The sequence below is a fragment of the Hibiscus syriacus genome, unplaced genomic scaffold, assembly GCF_006381635.1.
Source record: "Hibiscus syriacus cultivar Baekdansim isolate YM2019G1 unplaced genomic scaffold, ASM638163v2 tig00116976_pilon, whole genome shotgun sequence".
Classification (NCBI taxonomy): Eukaryota; Viridiplantae; Streptophyta; class Magnoliopsida; order Malvales; family Malvaceae; genus Hibiscus; species Hibiscus syriacus.
In genome coordinates, this window is record NW_024063500.1 from 1,175,537 (window position 1) to 1,195,424 (window position 19,888).

Here is a 19,888-nt window from a genome sequence, read left to right on the forward strand (position 1 = left end):
ACAAATTTGTTGTTTTAAGAAAAACTGTCTCAAGAGAGATAAAACTTAGTTCCAAAAGAAATTGTCTCACGGGGAGATGAAATTAGTTCCAAGGAAACATATTCAAAGATGACGCTTCAAGAGAAATTGCCTCAAAGCGACATAATTCGTTTCAAGGGAAACGATTTCAAAGATCTGTTGTTTCATGAGAAACGAAATTTTGTTTTAAGGGAGATAAATTCAAAGATTTTGTGTTTCAAGAAAACTGTCTCATAGGAGACAAATTTGTTTCGAGGGAAACAATCTCAAAGATTTTGTGTTTCAGAGAACTGTCTCAAAGGAGACAAAATTTGTTTCAAGGGAAATTATCTCAAGAGAGACGAAATTCATTTCAAGGGAAATGTTTTTCAATGTTTATGTTTCAGGAGAAACTGTCTCAAGGGAGACAAAATTTTGTTTCAAAGGAAACTGTCTCAAGAGACAAAGTTTGTTTCAAGGGAAACTGTCTCAAGAGAGACAATGGTGAGCACGATTCCCTTCGTCGTGAAGTTGAAATCGTGGGTGGCCCCTTCGTCGTGAAGTTGAGCCAGGAATTGGATATCCTTCGTCGTGAAGTTGAAATCCAACTTGAAAATGCGAACTGGATTGATTTTGAATTATCTCTCGAACTCGTCTGAAGTGATTCTAAGATCTGTCGATCTTTCAATATGTCAAATTGGTTGAAGTGTAGCTTCTTGCTGCTGAGTTAAGCAACCAACATAAATCTTTAAAGGTGCTTTTGATTCGAGTATCCTTCGTCTTGAAGGAAATCGTGGGTGGCCCCTTCGTCGTGAAGTTGAGCCAGGAATTGGATATCCTTCGTCGTGAAGTTGAAATCCAACTTGAAAATGCGAACTGGATTGATTTTGAATTATCTCTCGAACTCGTCTGAAGTTGATTCTAAGAACTCGTCTGAAGTTGATTCTAAGATCTGTCGATCTTTCAATATGTCAAATTGGTTGAATTGTAGCTTCTTGCTGCTGAGTTAAGCAACCAACATAAATCTTTAAGGTGCTTTTGATTCGAGTATCCTTCGTCTTGAAGTCGAAACATGACTCTAAAATCTGCAAAATTATGTATGTGGGAAAAATGATAGATAGAATATGACACTCTAAAATGTATACATAAGATGCATGTAACATGAATTGGTTATATTTTATCTCCTGAAAAAGGTCTGATAATTCGCATTAGGATGATGAATCCCCAAGATGCCTCAATATCCAAAAATGCCCCAATATTTGATGTTGAATCTTCAAAGATGCCCCAATGTTCCTCATTTCTTGCTTCATCATTGATTATAAGCATGAGCTTTGTGTTTGAGAGTCACATGTCATTTACCAAGATTCACTCTAGAGAGACTGTCTTGTTTGAAAAAAAAATGTTTTTCTTTTCTCTTTTATTTTCAAAGTCATGAAAATATCAATTAAAAGAGTTTCAAAAATGTTTAATCTCAAGTTTTAAAAATATTGCCCTATCACGGTTTTACAATTGAGACGAATCATAAAACTAGAGTTAATCGGATATCAAAGAATTAATTACAATGTTAATCCTTCAATAAATTATAGCTATTTGACAACTGCTAAGATCCAAGCTATCTTTGGGAGATAGTTAAGTAAGGAAAGGATAAAAAGTCTCAGTTATTGTGTGTGGTCAAAGGTTTGGCATTTGATGCTCAAAGGTTTAACATTTGATGCTTAAAGGTTTGACATTGGATGCTCAAAAGATTGATGGGGTAGCTTGCATGCTCCTCTGCTGGAAGTGTTCCCTGACTCCCAACCTTTGTTGTCACACTCGGATTGTGCGATGCCTTATCAAGGAATTTGTGTGATCGCCTCAGTTGCACAATTTTTATATTCGAGCCGCCTTTTCAGGTTTTCAACTCAAACCCTCCTTTGGTTTCAAGACGCTATTAAGGATGTACGTCTTGAACCCCCCTTTCTTATTTTTCTCTACCATGCATTAATTACATTGTTTTTTGCAAACAAAGATTAATCCTGATGGGCGGGATGAAATCTGAAGATAGTCTCTTCTGTTTAGAAATCCATGTATGATTAGAAGGGACTTTTAAGGCACGTAATGTAGGCCAGGGTTCGTGGTTATGAAAGAAAAGGATAAATAGGCCCAAACAAGTGTTTCAGGGTATTGAACCAAGGATCAATTCATTATGATGCCTTCAATCATGTCTTGCTCAATTTGGATCTGCTCATATGTGTTTCTCATGGATTTTCTCTGGATGTTCCATGATCTTCGAGTGAAGTGATTCAGAGATTCGGGAATGATTGTGCTTGATCAATCTTATAGTTTGAAGCTTGATGTGCCATTTGTCTTTAGGGAATCTTTGCATGTGCTTTTGTCCCTTTTTCTTTTGATTTTTGCTCTTTTTCCTTTTGTTCTTGTTTCTCTTTTCTTTGTTTTTTTTTGCTTTTTTGCTTCTTTTCTTTTTTGTTCTTGATTAGATCTTCGCACTTGCCATTTGGTCCACCTTTTGGTGTCTCCTTTTGATTGATGTCTTCACTCATGTGAGCAGATTTCTTCCACCTTGCCCCTCAATGTGGAGGGTGATCCTTGGTTAGGGTTGGATCAGAAGAAAAATACTACAGGCTCAAAAGGGGACACAAAGGATATATATTTTCTCATGTTGTGAAGAGATAAAGAAAGAAAGCCGTTCATCATTTAATACATGGAAGTCCTCACAGAAAAGGTATCCCCAGGGGGATAGATTTTCAGGATTAATTCTATTCACATGAAAACAGTGTAATTAACGCGTGATAGAATTATTTAGGATGAATTCTTCTTTTTTCCCCAGATGTCTCAATGTTCAAGCTCCCCGCAAGATGCCCCAAGTTGTGTCTTTAGAATAAATCTCATGTTCAGATGAACAACTCAATGCCTTGGGTTAAATGTCAATTTTGAGTCTAAAAGGCAGTGATGTGATCTTATTGACTCAAAGAAAGTATGGGTGTATCAAAAAGATAAATGCAATGTTCAAGAATTTCAAAGGGAGGTAATGTCAAAATTTGGTTTTTTGGTAATGGTCATGAGTTATTTGGGTAAAAAAAATCGAGGTATTTTATTTTGGGGTTTGAGATAGGGTAAGAAAGGTCTAATCTTGCATATGTCAAAAATCTATAATTCTTGAAGAATTAAAAGAATCCTTAATTCATTTAATATTCGAAGAACTAAAGATTAAAATTTGCTCAATTGCTCCACCTTAGAAAGTAGCATAACTTCAATCGTTTAACATGAAAGATCAGAGGCGTGTTCAAACAAAACAATCTTCTAAGTGCAAATGGTATGCCATGCCCCTTCTTCGGCTGTCCATGCCCTGAATCCATCAGAGTTTGGATCTTGCGCTTCAGTGCCTTACAATTTTCAGAGGAATGTTTGGGGATCCTTATGTGGCAACAACTTCAACATTAGCCCTTAGGAGATGGGTACTTTTTTCTCAGATCATGGCAGGCTTAGTCCTACAATTAGCTGATCCAGCTCCCCCTGTACTGATTTCAGTTTTTCTTTAATTGTTAAAATCTTGCTTTCATGTGGTGAATATGGTTAAGACCACTTCATCGAATCCTCCGTGACTTAATTTCATGTTTATGAAAATGCTTAAAAATGTAGATGAAGATGCAAAAATGCAAGAATGCATGAAATGTTCGAGGCATTAATCCAAGAAATGTGTCTGTTATTATGAATAATCCTTATTGGGGACAAAAATGTTTTATCTTTTAAGAGACAAAAATATCCTGACAGCTTCTGACATGTTGACTAATCTTCTGCTTTCGTCTTTCACCGGTTGAATAACCTGTCGAACCGCTCCGACCTCTCTGGATGAACCGTGAAAATGTTGAGTTGTTTTTCGTACTGGTCCAAGAAGTCTCGAATGATCGCATCTCGAGCATTTACTTTTGTTGAGCCTGTTCCCAACGAATTCGTCATTGGAGCCCTTAATTGATAGGAACTATGTGAAGTTCATTAATATGTTTCTTGAATTCGCCAGCAATGGTCTCCAATTTCAGCTATCATTTTGCCATTGTCGTGTTCAAAGGGACTTCCAAGATACATAACCTTCATCCTGCCCCTGCAACCTCTGCCAGTCAGTTCTTCAAAGATAAGCTTTCATTGTGCTTGATGTAGACCCGGTTCATTCTGAGTCCTTTATAATGCAGCAGAGTGATATACTCTTCAATTGTGGGCACCACGTCTTCTGGATTGAATGTGACACATAGTCGCCTTGTAGACTATCCTCTGTATTTTCATCTCTTGTATTACAATACCTTTGTTCATGGATTCAGATTATTCGAGTTTTAACAAACACGTTTTAGTGGATCAATACCTCTTTTAAATGATGCAAGTGATGAAAAGAAAAGAAAAGAAAAGAAAGATGAAAAGTTAGTGAGGTGAAAAATAATAAAAAACGATCATGAAAATGAAAAATCCTACCCCACTGATATCTACCCCACATGCTTATTATTCCTACCCGGACATGATCTCTATCCCGCATGCTAATCTTAAACAAATCCTAATCGCATATTTGTCTAGTTCGCATGCTTTGAACATAAAGTAAGACAGGAAAAAAAATCAAAGCAGCCTAAGGTTTGGAATGAGGCTTTGGGGTGAGCTCTAATTCTCCATTATCTCCCGGTTTAGGTTCTAAAAAAACGGTACCCGAGTTCTCCTTGCCGGTGCCCCCTTGGGTTTGCCAGACCCTTAGTCCTAAACCCATCACAGGCTTGTATGGACTAAGTTAAACTCGAGAGGACACATTCCCTTATGCCCGCACGGTGAATAAATTCACACGAAGACATAAGGTATATGAATCCTGAAGGCTACTTGCTAGGCCCGCACGGTGAATAAATTCACACGAAGGCGTCGCTTTCACCCTACTTAAATAGGGTTTGGAGCTCGGGTATAGAGCCTTAGATGAAAAAAAACTTTGAAGGCTGAAATCATGAGAAAACGATTAGTCCAACTATTTACTCGAAAATAATCAAAAGTAAGTAAAAAGGATCGAAATATTACCTTAAAATCTAAACTTACCCTTTTCGTTAAAAAGACAATTAGAAATTACCTTAGCCTGACTCACTTACCTCCCCAGCAGAGTCGCCAAGCTGTCGCAACCGTCTTTCGGTTGGGCCCCAGAATTGGGCTTCGACTTGAAAAATGTGGATTGGAGTCGCCACCGATCATTTATTTAAAAATAAATGGGTTGATCGGATACCCTATTTCTTACCTGATCTGCGTCTTACCAGAAATATGTCGGGTTCGGGAGTCGGTTACGGTCAAGGAAGGATTAGCACCCTTGAACCGCCCTTTCGGTACTACGTAATTTCCAGTTGTCTTAATTAAGAAAAAAACAAGTTAAATTAAAGGTAAAGTTTCGATCCTAATTACTTACCCTTGATTGATTTGAAAAAAAATCGAGAAATGTGTTAGATAAACAAGGTAAAGAAACAAATAAGATATAAGGGAAAAATAAAATAATAAAATAAGTAAGTAAGATAAGAAAAAATAGTAAGTAATAATTATATATAGTATTTGAAAAAAGGAAAAAATAAATATATATATCAAAGTATTAATAAAATAAATAAGCTATATATGTACACCAAACTTAAAAATAGAAAACTACCCTCCCAATTCACCGAAAATGGGGGCTCTAATAATAATAAGACAAAAAAATGGGTCCTCTAGGTTAGTAGTATATAATATAATGTTTAATAATGATAATGATAAAGACACAATGTTTTTTTAAAAAATAATAATAATAATAATGAATAAAAAAACGAAAATAATAAAAAATAATAAATATATAAAGTTATAAGATATATTACATAAATAAAGAAATAATCAAATAAAAATAATTAAGAATATATATTTAATAATATGTATATATAAACTATTAAAAGTATAAAAAATATATACGACTAGATAAAGATAATTTAATATATATATAGTAATATTAGACTTATAAGTAAAATATTAAAGAAATATATATATAATAATAATAATAAAATATAGTAAAAAATCAAATGAAAATAATTTAATATATATATACATATAATAATAATACATGAATAATAAAAATAAATGAATAAAATATCCATATAATAAATAAAGGGACTAATATAGATTTTTAAAAAGCTCTTTCCCTCCTTTAACCGAAAATCAAACCGGTTTTTAAAAATAAGCCTCGAGGTAGATCTAGGTTCGAAACTTCGAAACCCCACCCATTTTGGTCATCGGCGCAACCCACGTTTTGGGTTATTCGAACCAAATCTCAAAAAAATAACGTGCACATGCAAAAGAAAGAAAAAAGAAAATACTACCTTTTATTTCCTTTTCGAATCCTTTACAATAGCTTTGCCTTTGTATCTTCCCGTGCTTTCCTCTATGTTTTGTGTATAAATCGTGTCTTACAATAGTGAGTTACAATGGCTATTTATAGTGCTTGTGGATCCTATCTTTAGGAGTTTAAATCATAGTAGAACTCTATCATATTTTTTGAATCCTAGCAAAATTCTATCCTATCTTTAGGAGTTTGAATTCTAGTAGGACGAAAAGATGTGTTGACACAAGTACTTTTTGATAATTTAAACGATAGTGTTTCATATTTTATAAATATTTTTTTGAACGATCAATTAACGATTAATATTTTTACTAACAAAACATGATAATTTTAAGGGCACACTTGAAAAAAGAAGAAGAAAATATTGAATTCTTTTTACTATTTTGTTTTTTTACTCTTAATATGTAATTTTATTTTGAATGTCCGATAAGTTATTTGAATGTTTATTAAAACATGAAAAAATAATTGAAATACAAATTAAACTAAAAGAAGTATGAGATTATAAATGAAAAAATTATTAATCATATTTTAATACTCTTTTAATTTTATTTATTTTTATAATAAATACTTTTTTTTAAATATCATTATATTGTTGAATTATAATTCCTTAGCATGTAACATGTTAGACACGAGTTTAGATTTTGCACATAGATCTATTAATTTTGTGATCGACCATTAATTAGTGTTTTTTTAATTGTTTTATGTAACGATGAAATAAAATAAAAAATATAATAGCAAAAAATCTTCTAACTTTCGTTTTTTTTCCAATTGCATCCCTAATTTATCATGCAACGTTAGTAAAATATAGATAGTCAATTGACCATCTACAATGCCAGACACCAATTTTTTTTTTGAGTTTGTGACGTAATTGTTAGAAGTTCTTTATTATATTATGGTGTATTGGCAGTGCTTCCATCAATCAGAATTAAGGTTAATTTAAAATAGTTTCCACTGAAAAAGTTATATAAATTTATAATGTTTTTATTATAATTAAATTTAAGTTATATGAATTTATAATTTTTTTTGTTATAATTAAAAAGTTATATTAGGGGTTTAGAATTTATAACCGAAAATATTATGAAGAATGTAATATTTTTGGTTATAACATTTAACATAAAATATTATGCTCTTGATAATATTTTTTATTACAATCAATTTCTGTCATTTTTTAATCTTGTAATAACAAGGTGTATTTTAAAATTTCCAATCAAAATTTCTCACTTAACGGAAAAAGTTATAAAACTGACTCAAAGTTTTAATTTGATCACTAATTGAACCAAATAATTACTGATCGTGTTAATTAAAATTTTAATTTATCTAATGATTAACTAAACCGAAAAATATAGAAATATAAATGAGCTGAAACGAAACAATTTCAGTTAATTCCATTGTTCAATTAAATTAATTTATTATGTTCTTTTTATCATCTAACAAATATTAAAATATTATTTATTATTATGATTAGTGAATCAAAAATATAATTTTGTATATGTTTCAAATTAGTTTAACCCATTTTACTTAACTAAATAAACTAAGGGTAAAATATATAAACGGTCCCCTGATTATATATCGTTATTTTGTTGAGTGTAGGGATGGCAAAAAAAACTGAACTTATCGAGGAAAATCGAAAACCGAATTAAACGGGTCGGGTTCGGGGATGATAAACGGGGACGGAGACGGGGAAAAACTGAATTTTTTAAATGGGGACGGGGACGGGTTTGGTAATCCCCACCCTGATTACCCGAATACCCGGCTCGATACCCGACCCGATAAATATTAAGAATAATTATTTTATATATATATATAATATTAATAAATTTAATTTAAATTAAAAATATATATAAAGGATATTAGGATTTAGGAGAACACATATTGTAAAAAATACAACAACTTGTTCACAATAGTCCGAAGCATATTGTAAAAACATTGAATATGATCATGATGATGGTGACAAGGTACTAAATTGATATACAAGTTATACGTGATATCATTAACTTTTTATATAAATTTTGGTGGTTTATAATATTTTTTTTGTGTAATTGTAGCAATCGAGGGTCACAACTGTTTGATGACAGTGGTGGTGTCGTTGACGTGACTTGGAAGTTAAAACTTTGGAAGAATGATTTTGTTTATGAAAGTTGAAACATTATATTATTATTAGTCGTTGTCATTATATTTGTCTATTTGAATTGTTTTTTTTATATTTTGGATGCATTTGGTGTCTGACGTTTCAAGTAAGTTTAGATCCGATAATGACATTATTTTTTAAATAACTCGTGTCATCGTGTGAAATTTAAACGGTAACGAGATCCCCGCGGTGAAAAATAATCATCTAAGGTAAACGGTTATTTAAACGGGTAATTTTTACCGCGGTTATCCCTACGGTGAAAATTACCCGTTTATGCTAAACGGGATACCCGTTTCCCTACGGTTTTCCCCGATTACCCGATGGTGATCCCCGTTTAAATCCCCACGTTTTTAAAACGGGGACGAGTATGAGTTTTTTAAACAGGGACGGGGGACCAATTCCCGGCCTGAAACCGCTCCGTTGCCATCCCTAGTTGAGTCTCCTAATTATTAAAAGTTATGAAATGGTCCCTCGATTATATGAAACTATTTTATTGAGTCCATTGACTATTAAAAGTTACAAAATAATCACTTGACTATTCATATGTTCCAAAATCGTCATTTTCTGTTAAAAAATTGACGGTCGTCTGAGCTGGACGTTAACAAGTCAACTGGGATATGATAAAATCACATTTTGATGATATCTACTGACATTGTCGTTGCTTACACTAGCTCGACGACATAATGTAAGCGAAGAGTCGATCCACAAAATATAGCTCAAACGATTTTGGGATCAGTTTTTTTCATATCCTAGTCAACAAGTTAACATATCAGACAGTCGCCAATATTTTAACCGAAATGATGAGTTTGAAACATATAAATAGTCGGGTGATTATTTTATAACTTCTAATAGTCGAGGGACTAAAAGAAGCATCACCCTATAATCAAGAGACAATTTTATAACTTTTAATAGTGGAAAGATTCAATAAAACTATACTATATAGTCAGAGACTATTTTATAACTTTTATTAGTCGAAGTATTATCTTATAAATTTTAATAATCGGAGACTCGATAAAATAATTAGATAAAACAATACGGGGAATGATTTGCGTATTTTATCCTAAAATTAACTTATCAGTAAAACCGAAATAAATTTCCGCCAAACAACTCTTCAACTAACTCGTCTGCAACTCAAAATGACGATTGCTTCTAAAACCATTCATTATCGCATCAAGTCCCCAACCTACCCCATACTAATGCGAATTATCAGCCTCAACTAATTTGTTTCTCTTTGGTTTTTACGTTTCCCTCTTTAATTTATTTAAGTACCATATTTCTCATCTAATTCTCATGTCTCTCAAGCTTTTAGCAGAAAAGGAAGAAAAAAAAACCCAGAGTGGTGTATTTCGCAGAGAGAACAGAGAAGATAATCCAAATGGAGCAAGCCTACAAGAACGCTTCTAAACACATAGCTGTAATGGCTTTCCCCTTCGGCACACATGCTGCTCCTCTACTGAACCTCATCCGTCAGCTATCGGAAGCTTGCCCCGACGCCGTGTTTTCCTTCCTTAGCACCCAACAATCGAACAGTTCGACGTTTCCGATGAAGCTCGACAAGGTTAAGCCTTTTAATGTTCGGGATGGATTACCGGAGGGTTATATGTTTAAGGGTAATCCTCATGAGCCTGTCGAATATTTCCTTAAGGCGGTACCGGCGAATTTCACGGAGGTTTTAGATGAAGTCGTGGCCGAAACTGGGAAGCCGGTTGATTGTTTGATAACGGATGCGTTTTATGCGTTCGGGGCTGATATTGCGGATGAGCTGAACATCCCGTGGGTGGCGTTTTGGACGGCCGGCCCCAGGGCACTTCTTGTTCATGCGGAGACTAATCTTATTCGCCAACATGTAGGAAATAATGGTACGGATACATACATATTTTTATGTATTTCTTGATATTTCATGATGCACGCATGATACTAATATGAATGCTCTTAATGTTTCAGGTCCACAGGACAAGCCACTTGATTTTCTTCCAGATTTTTCCGGTATACGTGTTGCTGATTTACCCGCTGGAATAACCTCCGGAGACTTTAATGCCGCCATACCAGCACTGTTGCATAAAATGGAACTAGCACTGCCGCGTGCCATCGCGATCGCCGCTAACTCATACGAAGACTTGGATAACACAGTTGTCAACCTGCTTAAATTAAGGTTCAACATGTATCTCAACGTCGGTCCATTCAATCTAGTATCATCAGTCTCCAGTGCCACCGTCGACGACTCGCACGGCTGCTTGGACTGGTTGAACAAGCACGAACCGGCGTCGGTGGTGTACATCAGCTTCGGAAGCGTGATAACGCCACCGCCCCACGAGCTACAAGAATTATGCGAAGCCCTGGAGGAAAGTGAGTTCCCATTTCTTTGGTCTTACAGAGGGAGTCCCGAGAAGCAGTTGCCACAAGGGTTCCTGGAAAGAACGAGCTCGAAAGGGAAGATAGTTCCATGGGCTCCTCAGCAGAAAATATTGGAACATCCATCGGTCGGGGTTTTCGTAAGCCACGGCGGATGGAATTCGATCCTGGAAAGTATCGTGGGCGGTGTACCGATGATTTTCAGGCCATTTTTCGGAGACCAAGGATTAAACACTCGAACTGTGGAGGCTGTATGGGGATTCGGATTGGGATTAGAGGGGGGAACATTGACGAAAGGAGGAGTAATGAAAGCGTTGAAGATGACATTGAGCGGCGAACAAGGGAAGAAAATGAGAGAAAAAATTGGACTTGAGAAAGAACTGGCTTATAATGCAGTAAAGCCTAACGGTAGCTCAGTTGAAAATTTCAAAACACTGGTAAAAATTGTCTGTAACAAACCAGCTCTTAATTATGTCAAGAGTTAAAGATGAACATCACTCGGAAATCACATTCGTACGTCCATGGTTGGTGTCTTTGTGCCAAATTGTTCTTCTTATCTTGTTTCTATAAAATAGTAAAATGGTCGACTGAAATAATAAAAAAGACCCCTTTTGTTGACAAGAGGTTGGGTCTCCCTTCATCTTCTTTTCACGTGGTTTTGAGTTCCACCTTCCACAACCCTGATTTAATGATTCGCTTTTAAAATATATATATCTGTTTTTAATTTTTATATTATTCACTTCGCTATCAGATTCACTTGAGATAATTATAATGATTAACATATATTATATGATCCAAAACCTAAAGATTTTTAAACGTTTAAATAATTATAAAATTGTTATTCATCCGCATACAGTACTCTCTGCTTTAATTTTATATTTAAAATAATAAATCATTACAATTTTATGTACTAATTCGCCTTTCAATTATCTTTCTAAAGCATTTGATTTATCAAAACTCTATATCTTACCAGCAAAACTTAATATAAATAATTCTATTTTATATTATCGTATTCAAAATTTAATAAAAATTATTAATTCAATTTTAATTCAATTAACATGAATATTATCTAAATAATAATAATTTTGAATACATCTAAACGTATATTACACTTTATGCGATATTTAAACAAAAAAAGAATTGTCTACTAATGCATACGCAATTTTAATCTCACAGCTCCATCTCGTATAAATGGCAAAGCATTGCCTACTTTACTTTTTTTGGGCTTCTCCCATGACATCATCACAAACAAATAATACACCACTGACCAATCAGTGATTTTATAAGAGAGTATATTCCATTCCCAGGTACTAGAGCTATTTTCAGTATTGCAGGTAGACCGTGTGAGCCTTTTCTCCAACAACCAAAATTAACAAACAAAAAGAACCAACTTTACAAGCTCAAATCATATACAACTGAAAAAAGAAATACAGGATATATATCAGATCTTTGTTAATAAGGGCAAAATTGATTAATAAAAAATCGTACCACTTTGCCTTAGTTCTTAAGCTATGTACATTATTGGTTCACCATAAATGTATATGCATCTTATCAAGAAAAGGAAAACAAAAAAGAAGCCCCACCTCATACGACAGATGCATTCTCCCACAGTTCCGCCAGCTTTGATGGCTATCAGAACAGCAAAAGTCCTGAGTGGGGAAGTCGAAACACGATAACGATCATAAGAAACCATTTCGAGCAAAGCTTTCACGGGCGTATCATGAAGTCTCCCAGAGGCCACAGTGTACATATTTGCACTCTTTAGAACCAGTGGCATATGCATAATATAGTAGTTTATTATTAGCCAATAGACGGCATTAAACTGCATTAATGCTCCTTTTATTTATTTAATTATTTATTTTCCCAGTATGATGGCGAGAAAGTTAAATTCTTTGCTTCGGATTTGCCTTTATTTTACATTTATAGCCGCGGCCATGTTCCTCAGCTTCTGAGATATTTCTGAAAACGAAGGTCTGTCTGCGGGATCAGAGGCCCAACACTGCTCCATCAAAGCCTTCCACTCTGGATCACACCATACTGGTATTGCTGGACGTAAAGAGTCGTTTACGATTCCCCCTGCATGTTCAAAGAATGCAGTTAAAAATCCATTACCTGAGTTCATGCTAAGCATCTCAATATAAGGACATGCATACAAGTTGAACAGAGACCATCAAATCAGAAAAGATCCTTCAAAGTCTAAACTATATTGAAGAAAGTTACAAGTCCTTTCTCATCCATCCATCCATTAATTTTCTCTTCCATGTCAAATAACAAAACTTATTTTCAGAAAATTTAAAAACAGAGATCAATTCATATAGGAAAACAAAAGAAACTTTGACAGACAGAGACCTACAAACTAAAGAAAACAAATAAATGAACAGAAGTCGCCTTCTTAATTCTCTTTTGGGTGCTTCTTAATCAGCAAATAGCAATGCTAAAATCTCTAACAACAGAACCATACTTCAATAATGCTGGAATTTTTAGAACTTTAGAAGTTTATAATACAAACATTTTGATTAGGCCACTGCTTTTACAATCGACGATGGAGGATAAACTTTGAGGCACTACTTATGAGATTTCCCTCATTTTACAGAAAGGAGGGTTAGGGTTGCGTTATGGATGCGATTTTTACGTAATGTTTCAAGGACTTTTGTCATATTTGTATATTGGAAGCAGTCTCTTCCCCTCTCTTTTCTCTCCCTACTCTGTTTATCCTGTACTAAAAGTTTCAAGGTTCAACAACAACAGATGGGTAGTGCCAATTATACAAGAATATACGAAAACATTGATATTTTAGAACAGAAGTTAATCAGCTTTCATTTCGAGTCTCAAGGCAAAGACAGAAAGAAAAACTCGGCATTAATAAGAGATTTCCCAACAAGAAACTCCTCTCTATGCTTACCCCCGGCCCCCAAGTGTTCATAAACTCCATCCCCATTTTCTTTTGAGCATGCATGCAAGAGTGCAACCAAGTATGTTCTCCATGAATGGAATTGGAGAAATGAACCTCGTAAGAGTTTGTGACACTTACCAATTATAGAAGCACAATGCATATCGGCATATGGTTCTTCGCCAGTAAGTAACTCCCACATGACGATCCCAAAAGAGTAGACATCAATCTGACTCACAGACATAGATGAAACACGAAATAAGTTAATCTGGCCAAATAAACCTTACGCAGCAAAGGAAACAAATAACTCAGGTTCAAAACAACTGGCATTTGTCCCTCGATTTTTTACACTCGGTATATAGTATTACCTTTTCAGAGACCATGTTACTTTTACCACTCAAAAGCTCAGGTGCCATCCACGGTAGAGTTCCACGAACCCCTCCAGAAACTAATGTATGCTGTCTGACCTTTGACAAGCCTAAATCACCAATCTAAAAAGGTACGCTTGCATTGCATGAGTTCCAACTCCATTGGTTGTTATAGGAAGACTGATAGTAATATGCTTGAAAGAAAATATATTAAAAAAGCCTACGCTAAAGCTGAAACTCATACCAAGCTTCCACTATAAAAGAAATTGCAACAAGGTGACAATAACATCCAGAGTTTTCAAGGAACTCTGGAAGAACAAAAGTTTACTAAACAATCCCCCACCCCTTTTTCTCTTCTCCATGTGCAGAGCCATCTTAAAGTTTTAGTTCTAGAAACAATTTAAAAGACGACATACCTTGCACACTGGACGCTGTGGATCTCTCATATTTACCAACAGATTTTCACATTTCAAATCAAAATGTACAATGTTCTTTCCATGCAAATACTCCATTCCAAATGCAGCATCCATGGCTATGATGAGTCTCTTACGACGATCAATAGTCCTGCTCAATAACATTATCATGTCACACATTAATTAAGAACATATTGCATTCTAGCTTGTTTAATCTGCTATGAAACAAAAGGGATGCATGTTAAGGCAAACAACCGCATGCAAACAACATTAATTCCGAAACAAACTGCAGTAAAGATGCTCAAAAGGCAACTGAACAATTGGATATTAACATGGTTACCTGTCTTTCTTCCGTAAAAATTGCTTCAAGGATCCATTAACCATGAATTCAGTAACAGTAGCTAAGGATCCATCCGGACCATCACGAACTATACCATAGAAAGAAACAGCATTCGGATGATGTAAAGAACTCAATATCAAAGCTTCTTTCCAGAAATCCGCAATCTAGAGCAGCACAAAAATAGAGTTTGATATCAATCAACATATGAGAAACCTAAATGTATATATCACGAGAGCTCTTGAAAAGAAAAAAATGTTCTCTTGATCGTATATCTCCTCAAAATAGAAAAACATTATTTGATAGGTTATGAGCTAAAAGTTAGATTCCTACTAGGTTTCTCTTCCTCCTATCCCTTATCTCCTAAGAAAATAAAGATTGATTGTAAAGTATCGATAAAATTACAAATAAAACAGACTTCTAAGATGAATTAGACTCCTAATCTTGGCTTCTTTCTACACATATGATGGGACAAAAAAACATAAGAGCAACTAAGAACTCTCTCTGTAGTGATAATAAGATCTCTCAAACAAAATGATGAAGAGTAAACAATTGACAGGATGCAGCTCAGAAAGTTAATTACTGCTAAGCAATTATAAGATACCTCTTATCATGTCATAAATAGAAATAAAAATTTCCAACATATGATTCGCCATCTGAATTGCTTCTATTTAATCTATTTATAAGAGTTTTTCTTAAAATCTTCCCTCTTGCCTTTTGGAAATAATTGAAGCTTTACAAGGCATTTCAAGCCTTGAGTACAGGCATAGAAAAGCAATCAAAAGTTGCATAATTTTTACTTTTTCCTTTAAAGTTAAAAAGAAGCTACTGTCATACCATGCGAAACAACATCTATGTTCATTCTTCAAGGAATAAAAGCACTCATCATTTAGCCATTGTGCAATAATTGGAAAAGGAAAAGTTGTAAGAAACATTAAATTTGTTTCTTCCTCCTTTTAACTTCTAACCAACTCACTTTTCTTACTGTGGAATATCCCTTTAAAGTTTTCTATATGGTTAAACAAACACCATTGCAACAATGACATACAAGACATATCAGGGGAAGCATTGTTTAACCCTGACCATCAAGCAACATTGTATTTCAAGGATAAGCAACCAAATCTTCATAAAAGGAAAATGTGCAAATAGTTATTACCAAACGTTCTCTTTCAGAAGGCCTCCCTGCAAAGCAGCTGGCTTTTATTCTCTTAATAGCTACATCAGAACCTTTCCACTTGCCATGATAAACTGCCCCATATGTTCCGGAGCCTAATTCTCGGATATCCTCTAGATCATCGTTTTTAATAGTCTGAGGAGTATATATATATATATATATATATATATATAATGGTAACATGTGTAGACAATGTAAGAATTCAATGATCTTAAGAACTGCTAGTGGGGAAAAAGAAACAAAAAGAGTTAATCTGTTAAAATGAAAAGAGAATAATGACCTGTAAGCCTCTTGCAATTGCTTCTTCCTCAGCTTTTGTCGGCTCTATTTTGGAAGGGGACATGTTGTCATTATCATAATCCAATTCTAACTCGGCATGGGCATTCTAGAGGGAAAACTGATATTAGAAAGATAAAAACAAAACACTGCAAGATGTTTTGAAGTGAAGAAATTTTCTTCAATCTCACCACTGATTCAGGTTCATCCGCAGCAGCTTCATTTTCAACTGCATCATGCTTCATGGAGGCACCATATTCAACTTTGACTTTCACTTCTTCAACCTCTTCTAAAGCTGTTTTTTTAACTGAAGCAACAAACTCTGGTATGAAACTCATACGATTTACAGAAAGCTTCGAATTTTCAGCAGCACTAGGGTCTCTTTCACCAGGTTTTTCAGGCTCATCACCCTTTACAGCAATTTCTTGAAAATTTGAATTGCTATGTTCAATCGATGCTAAATTTTCAGTAATCTTATTTTGCTCCAGACAACACATATTTGGAAAATCAGATTTTCCAATCTTTGCATCATGATTTACTCCTTTATCTTCCATGGGAACATGTTTGTCCTCAGTCCTCAATGCTCCTGTAGCATTGGAATCATCTTGTGGTTCTGGGTTGTTACTGGAAACAGATTTATCATGGATTAAAGTTGAATGCTGATCTTTTAGAGCATGTTCTGTGGAAGGGGCAAAATTTAATGCGTCTTGTGGGCATTGATCTGATTCTATAGTAACAGGGTGTTGAGTTTCCTGACCATGAGGACCAACGATCACCTTGAGAGCATGGCCATAAGCATTTTCTTGAACAGCAGTCGCATCAAAACCTAGCATCTTTTGTGAGGACTCGACCCAAGGATTTTGATTATCTGTTGCAACACAAAGCCTTGCACTACCTTCTGCCAGACCCTTAAAAAATGCTGAATTAACTGCAGTACTTACTTGCTGGGGTAAGCCAGATGCTTCATAAGGAGGGGCACCATGAGTTGGGCTCTGCACATTTCGCCATAAAGATTGTGCATGTACATGTACATGTCCATGTGACGAGTGGTAAATATTATCTCCTCCATATGGGCAAGGGTAATTCCCATAGTGGACTCCACGTTCTTCAAGAGGAGTGTGCATGTGGGTAGAAGCAACCAAGGTTTGATCATGAAATGCTTCATTCCCAAATTCTGATCCAGTTCGGCGAGGAACATAATTTGAGGGCAGATGATGGCCATCAGCTAAAGTAGCATGCCCAAGTGGTAAATTCATGCCAGCACCATCAAGAACGTAATGGTCATTCAACCTTCCAGCTCCATGTACATGATTTCTCAGTTCCTCAAGACGAGGTTTCAGTTGGTGCTGCAAAACCATCCCTCTTTCATAATTCTGTGCTTCACCATAAGGAGAAATGGGATCAGTCACATGATGCAATTTTCCATCCGCATTCAACATGAAAGCTTCCTGGTTTGGGGGGCACTCACATGGACTATTAACCTGAGGTCCACTCTTTCCCATGTTGGAATGCTCCAAAAGTTGTGGTTGATTCCTACTGAAAGTAGCCCTACAGTGCTCGCAGATGGTTTTCCCCTCATATACACCATGACCGTGAAGCATGTTAGCAGGAAAAACACCAGCCTTATCACCAGAAATAGCTCCAGTTGGCATCCATGATACATTATCTGAAAACTGTGGCTGGTGTTCGAATTGAAGATGATGATTTAATTTCTGCCGCACATAATCTTCTGGCATTTGATCCAAGCATTTGTCTTGTCCGTCTGTAAACGGTACTCGGTAACGAGTGGATGGTGAAACTGGAAACTCTGATGGAGTTCGAGGATCATGATGTCCAGCTTGTCTTGGAGAATAGTAAGCAGGACTCCAAAGACCTTCCATTTCATTGTATCTCTGAGGAACTGGTTGCTGGAGTTGCCCAGACCCCATACGAGGAATAGTAAGATGATGCAAGTTATAAGGTGGCATAAACATCTCGCCACTCCTCTGACTATGAAGGCCAGCATCAATACTCATACTGTTGAAGAATTGTTCTACTAAATGAAAATCATCGAAAACTGGAGCCATCACAGGCGAGTCACTCTTCCTGAAATCAGAGCCCTCATTTAAACTGTTCAAAGCATCCACATACCTCCTCTCAGTCTCCCTGTCATCCCCATCAACATAGTGTGATGAACCATCTTGGTCAGGATTTGGGAACAAAAATATCCTAAGCCTAGTGAAGGCATCAACTGAACCCAACTTCTCATACTCTTCCATCATGTTAATCACATCGTCATCATTCAGAACTGACACTAAAGCATCAAGATCCTCATCTGGCTGCTGATATTTCAGAGCTGCTGCTCCATCATAAAGCTCCCTCATCTTACTCATCAATTCCTTGTAACTTATATCTCTGGGAACGCTTACGATTCGCGTTTCTCCACCAACGTACCTCAACTTCCCATCTTGGGGTCGAGGCAAAATGCTACCTAAGAAGCTACACAAGAATTTTATACGCGGGATTTCGTCATTGGGACCAGGGGTGGAGGGAGCCAAGGCAGATGCCGGGGTTGATGAAGTTGAATCCATGGAAAACACAACTTGATTAGTATGTTGTTGTTGATCAACTTTTCCTTTATTACACATGAGACAATCTCCAGCTCACACCATGTAGTTTAACAGTGTGGTGAACTCTAACCAAAGTGGAATCATACAAATTCACTGATCTTAACACCAAGAAAAGATTGATTCTCCATCCGATAACTCAAAAAAAAAGGAGCACCAGAAATCATCAAATCTCTAAAATTAACCTACCGAGAAATCGTAAGAAGAGTATAGAATGAATCCGCATAATAAAAAAAAAACAAAGCTACCACTCAACTAAATCCATCAACAACAGCTGAAATGAAAACCCAGCAAAAAGCTTCCTAATTTAGAAGTTTCCAGATTCAATAAAAGAAACCCAAATCAGTTTGAGACGGAAAGAAATTAAAGACAAAGCTTTAGAGAGAAAAAAAGTACCCGGAAAATGGGAATCGCCAAAATAAGAAGATTTGGACCCTTTTTCATTCTATTTTATCTCTCCCTCATCAATTGGGTGATGCTTGTTATTGATCAAAGGATAAAGAATGAATAAATATGGGGTTAATCTAAAGAGGAAAGAAGATAAAGGAAGAAGAGTTGGGGGGAAGAGAAAATAAACGGCGAAGGCGAGGGTCACATGGAGGAAGAAGAAGGACATAGCATGGGCATATCATATGAGATTGAAGTAAAATGATTGGAATAATGCCAACTGCCAAGTCTCTACGCATGTTCCTGGCCCACGTGGCACAACCATCTCACTCCTTCCTTCTTTTTTCACTTTTTTATTTACACCCGCTTACAATTGCGCGTGGACTCACTTTCTTTCCCTGTTTATATAACAGACGAATTAGGCAAAATCTGTTATTTTTAGGGCAAACTACTTATCTCATTATCTATTTATTATTCAATTTATGTTTTAATTATCAAACTATTATTCTTTTCATAATTACACCTAATATTTTTAATTTTTAATGACCTACTATCAAAACATAACAAAAATATAAAGTTAGATATGATTTTAAAAA

The 19,888-nt window shown here is 35.5% G+C and overlaps 2 protein-coding genes across 3 annotated transcripts; one reads left to right on the forward strand and one right to left on the reverse strand.

The window, feature by feature from the left end:
* The first annotated feature begins 9,812 nt into the window (after positions 1-9,812).
* Positions 9,813-11,422, forward strand: LOC120192601 (flavonoid 3-O-glucosyltransferase-like). The gene is made up of 2 exons (XM_039195352.1): positions 9,813-10,348; positions 10,434-11,422. The coding sequence occupies exons 1-2, from the start codon at positions 9,865-9,867 to the stop codon at positions 11,324-11,326; spliced, it is 1,377 nt and encodes a 458-aa protein (XP_039051283.1). The 5' UTR covers positions 9,813-9,864; the 3' UTR covers positions 11,327-11,422.
* Positions 11,423-12,322: 900 nt separating this feature from the next.
* LOC120192598 lies at positions 12,323-19,051 on the reverse strand. 2 transcript variants are annotated; one of them, XM_039195347.1, is made up of 9 exons: positions 17,940-19,051; positions 16,491-17,906; positions 16,304-16,408; positions 16,006-16,158; positions 14,853-15,016; positions 14,516-14,663; positions 14,100-14,222; positions 13,873-13,960; positions 12,323-12,917 (listed from the first exon to the last, which is right to left on the reverse strand). In XM_039195347.1, exons 1-9 carry the CDS (start codon positions 18,924-18,926, stop codon positions 12,751-12,753), a joined length of 3,351 nt encoding a protein of 1,116 aa, XP_039051278.1. In that variant the 5' UTR covers positions 18,927-19,051; the 3' UTR covers positions 12,323-12,750. The 2 variants fall into 2 exon arrangements, with proteins under 2 accessions (XP_039051278.1, XP_039051277.1); XM_039195346.1 differs by having other exon boundaries at positions 12,325-12,917; positions 16,491-19,049.
* Between the last annotated feature and the right edge of the window lie 837 nt (positions 19,052-19,888).